A 3,315-nucleotide genomic window follows, 5' to 3' on the forward strand; every position below is an offset into this window, starting at 1 on the left:
GAATTATTTCAAAATTAAGTTTCTTTATTTGATATGGGTTTGTGTGAAATTATGTGGATCTCTTGCAATTGTGCGACTATATTTAAATCAAAATGTAAAATTATTTTCCTAGAAAGTGAACCGAAGATGAGTTTTAATTATTGAAAGAAGTAATTGATACCTTGGGATATATAATGATACATTTACATAAAATTAATAAAATTAAAAAAGTTACTGCCTTGCAAACGATTCTCATTTATAAGTTTAAAAATTGCTGGCATTGCACACGGTGACCATGCTTTTAAACTGTAGTCTTGAATATGTAGCAAACGTAATCTCGAAATTAAAGAGTAAAAGGAAGGATAGTTCACCAAAAGCTATATGGAATTGAAATATGATTTCCTGTCGTTAAAAAATTAAGTCTTTTGCAAAAGAATCATCTCTTAAAGAATTTACCTTTTAGGACAAGTACATCTACTGAATTTATTGAAATGCCTCACTGGTATGAAAAAAAACCCTTAAAGAAATACCCCATTTTTTAAAACATCTCTAAAGAATTAACAAACTTTTAAGCCTTTCAAAGGAAAAATACAACCCCACTAAATTTTTCATATTAACTGTTATTTTTTTTACTATTGAGTTTATCAAAAATGCCATCGATTCAAAAGAAACACCATGAACATTAAAAATTCAGCTTAAATATTTGAACAATATAACAAACATAATGATAAGAAAATTGTATAAAATCCAATTAATAAATTAAAACAAAACCATACTTAGTTAGTATTTCATAAAAAATAGGAACGTAGTTGTGTATATATAAGACACTTGTTTTCTTTCCCGTATTTTATACATTCTAGATGAAAAAAAGAAAGCACACATCATGAAATTTAATTTATTTATTGAAAATCAATAACCAATAAATAACAAAAATAAAATATGGTAAGACACATGAAAAACATGCATATCACAGATCAAAGAACGTCTTTTTATTTTGATATAAGAGAAAACATGTGCATTCAAATTAATATTTCTTTCCTGATACAAATCGGGAACCAATGACACCAGATGATCCTCCAATGATTCCACTATTAAATCCACTGGCAGAAGCAGCGGCGGCGGCGGCGGCGTTGTTAGAAGCAGCAGCGGCGGTGGCAGCAGCTCCAGAATTCTGTCCAACAACGTTGGGGTAGTAGACAGCTGGTTGAACAAATTGACCACCAAATTGACCACCAATCTGACCGGCAAACTGCGGACCTCCAAGTCCAATCTGAGGTCCAAAGTTGGCACCAGATGCAGAGGCAGCAGCAGCAGCAGCGGCGGCGTTTCTACCAGCAGCAGCAGCAGCAGCAGCGGCAGCATTTTGTCCAGCTGCAGCGGCAGCAGCTGCGGCGGCGTTTCTACCAGCGGCGGCGGCAGCAGCAGCGGCAGCATTTTGACCAGCAGCGGCGGCAGCGGCAGCAGCAGCAGCAGAACCTCCAAATCCATTGATTGGTTGAACAGATGGGAAATATTGTACAGATGGTCCTTGGTGAACAAATGGTCCATAGTTAGATCCGATCTGTCCTGGATATCCAATAAAAGAATTTCTCTGTGCAGAGGATGCAGCAGCGGCGGCGGCAGCAGCAGAATTCATTCCACTTGCGGCAGCGGCGGCAGCAGCAGCAGAGTTTCCCCCATCGAATCCTCCATTGAATCCGAAACCTGAAGCTCCAGAAGCGGATGCGACAGCAGCGGAATTCAAACCACTGGCGGCAGAAGCAGCAGCAGCGGCGGAGTTTCCACCGTTAAATCCTAAGATGCTGCTTTCAAATCCGTTGTCGTTGATTCCGATGATGCCGCCATTAATTCCATGTCCTCCATATCCTTGAGATTTAGTATAGTAGCCAGTGTTGACTGGTATGGCGATAGCTCCAGCAACGAGGCAAAGAAGGGCAACAGCAGGGATCATCTACAAAAGACAAAATGAAATAGTAAACTTATGTTAATATTTTCCTGAGCATACTAAACCAATGTTTTTAAAACTGACCATCTGTTTTTAAACAATATAAAAAATGCTTTTTAATGCGTATGTTTGTCAATAACGGATATATTAATTATATTTTGAAATACTTGTATTGTTGTCGGCATAGAGTTAAAATAATTTAGATTTAAAATAAATCTAATAGATTCTCAAATGATGTTTTCAGTTTATCATTTTTCGTTTAAGATTATAAATCCGTATTTGACAATCTCCTTTTAATAATTTTAAATATATAAACTTCTTAGATTTTTAAAGAAATCTTAAAGAAACAATTTTACAGAGTTTAGTTATCGATTTTTATGGTATGAGCTCAAATCAAAGCTTTAGGAACTAAAGAAAGCACGGGGACATTGTCGAAATCTATACACGCTATATATTGAATGAAAGAAATAAAACAAATTCAGGAATAATCAAAAGCCATAATCCTTGATCTTACTTAATTCAATGAAATAAATTTAACAAGTTTTTGAATATGTCTTCATTTCGCCGTTGTAAAGATCGAGCTTACCTTGGAGTGTCTTTCGGGGAACCTGGACGATTAGTGACAACTACAACAAAATCTCTCCTATATATACACCCTAGTCACTGACGTAACGAGGAAGGAATATTCATGAGGTTTGAACTTTTTGACAACTTGGTGAAAGTTAATTAAATATCATTGGTTTTCTAAAATTAGAAACAAGAACACGTTAATGATATATCAAATTATAATCACAGCGGATATATTTTTAATGCTAAGCAACTTTTGCTGAATTGTATATTTGCTCATTGATCTTTTTAGGGTTCACAATATGTCGACTGTTTGCTTTTAAATATTATCAGGAATAGAATATTTAAATATTATCAGGAATAGAATATATTTTGCTTTTAATCCCCAGTTCTCATACTGCGTGAAAATATGTAAAGAAAATAAATTTATTGTGGTGTACAAGTATATTGTACTGCTATTTTGTTAAATACAAATATAAATTGAAAAAAACTCTAGAGTGTCTATGGGCCTTAAAAGTAAGTTTGCAAAGCTTGAAAATACCGCGTTTTCTATTAAAAGGCATAATTAATGTGTTTCTGTTTTGTATCAGAGTTTTAGAAGCAGTATTTCAAAAAAAAAAAATCATTTGATCAGTCACATTAGCTTTAAAATCTATGTTCATACGTTCAAATTTAATTGTTTTGTAAAGATTTTCGAAATAGAGAGAGGATTTTTATTTATAATTAATATTTTATTCATAAAGCAAAAATATGATGTGTTGTCTTTATTTATCATATTTTGCTAAATTCAAAACATCCCTGTTCTCTAGATCTCTTTCTCTCGA

At 34.0% G+C, this 3,315-nt stretch overlaps 1 protein-coding gene across 1 annotated transcript; it reads right to left on the reverse strand.

Moving 5' to 3' along the window:
- Positions 1-860: 860 nt before the first annotated feature.
- On the reverse strand, positions 861-2,623 carry LOC117688788 (spidroin-1-like). The gene is made up of 2 exons (XM_066086529.1): positions 2,511-2,623; positions 861-1,930 (listed from the first exon to the last, which is right to left on the reverse strand). Exon 2 carries the CDS (start codon positions 1,928-1,930, stop codon positions 1,004-1,006), a length of 927 nt encoding a protein of 308 aa, XP_065942601.1. The 5' UTR covers positions 2,511-2,623; the 3' UTR covers positions 861-1,003.
- Between the last annotated feature and the right edge of the window lie 692 nt (positions 2,624-3,315).

Source organism: Magallana gigas, chromosome 6 (assembly GCF_963853765.1).
Source record: "Magallana gigas chromosome 6, xbMagGiga1.1, whole genome shotgun sequence".
Classification (NCBI taxonomy): domain Eukaryota; kingdom Metazoa; phylum Mollusca; class Bivalvia; order Ostreida; family Ostreidae; genus Magallana; species Magallana gigas.

Excerpts from the sequence above, each read along its gene's own strand:
- LOC117688788 (XM_066086529.1), bottom strand. The coding sequence starts at position 1,930 with ATGATCCCTGCTGTTGCCCTTCTTTGCCTCGTTGCTGGAGCTATCGCC.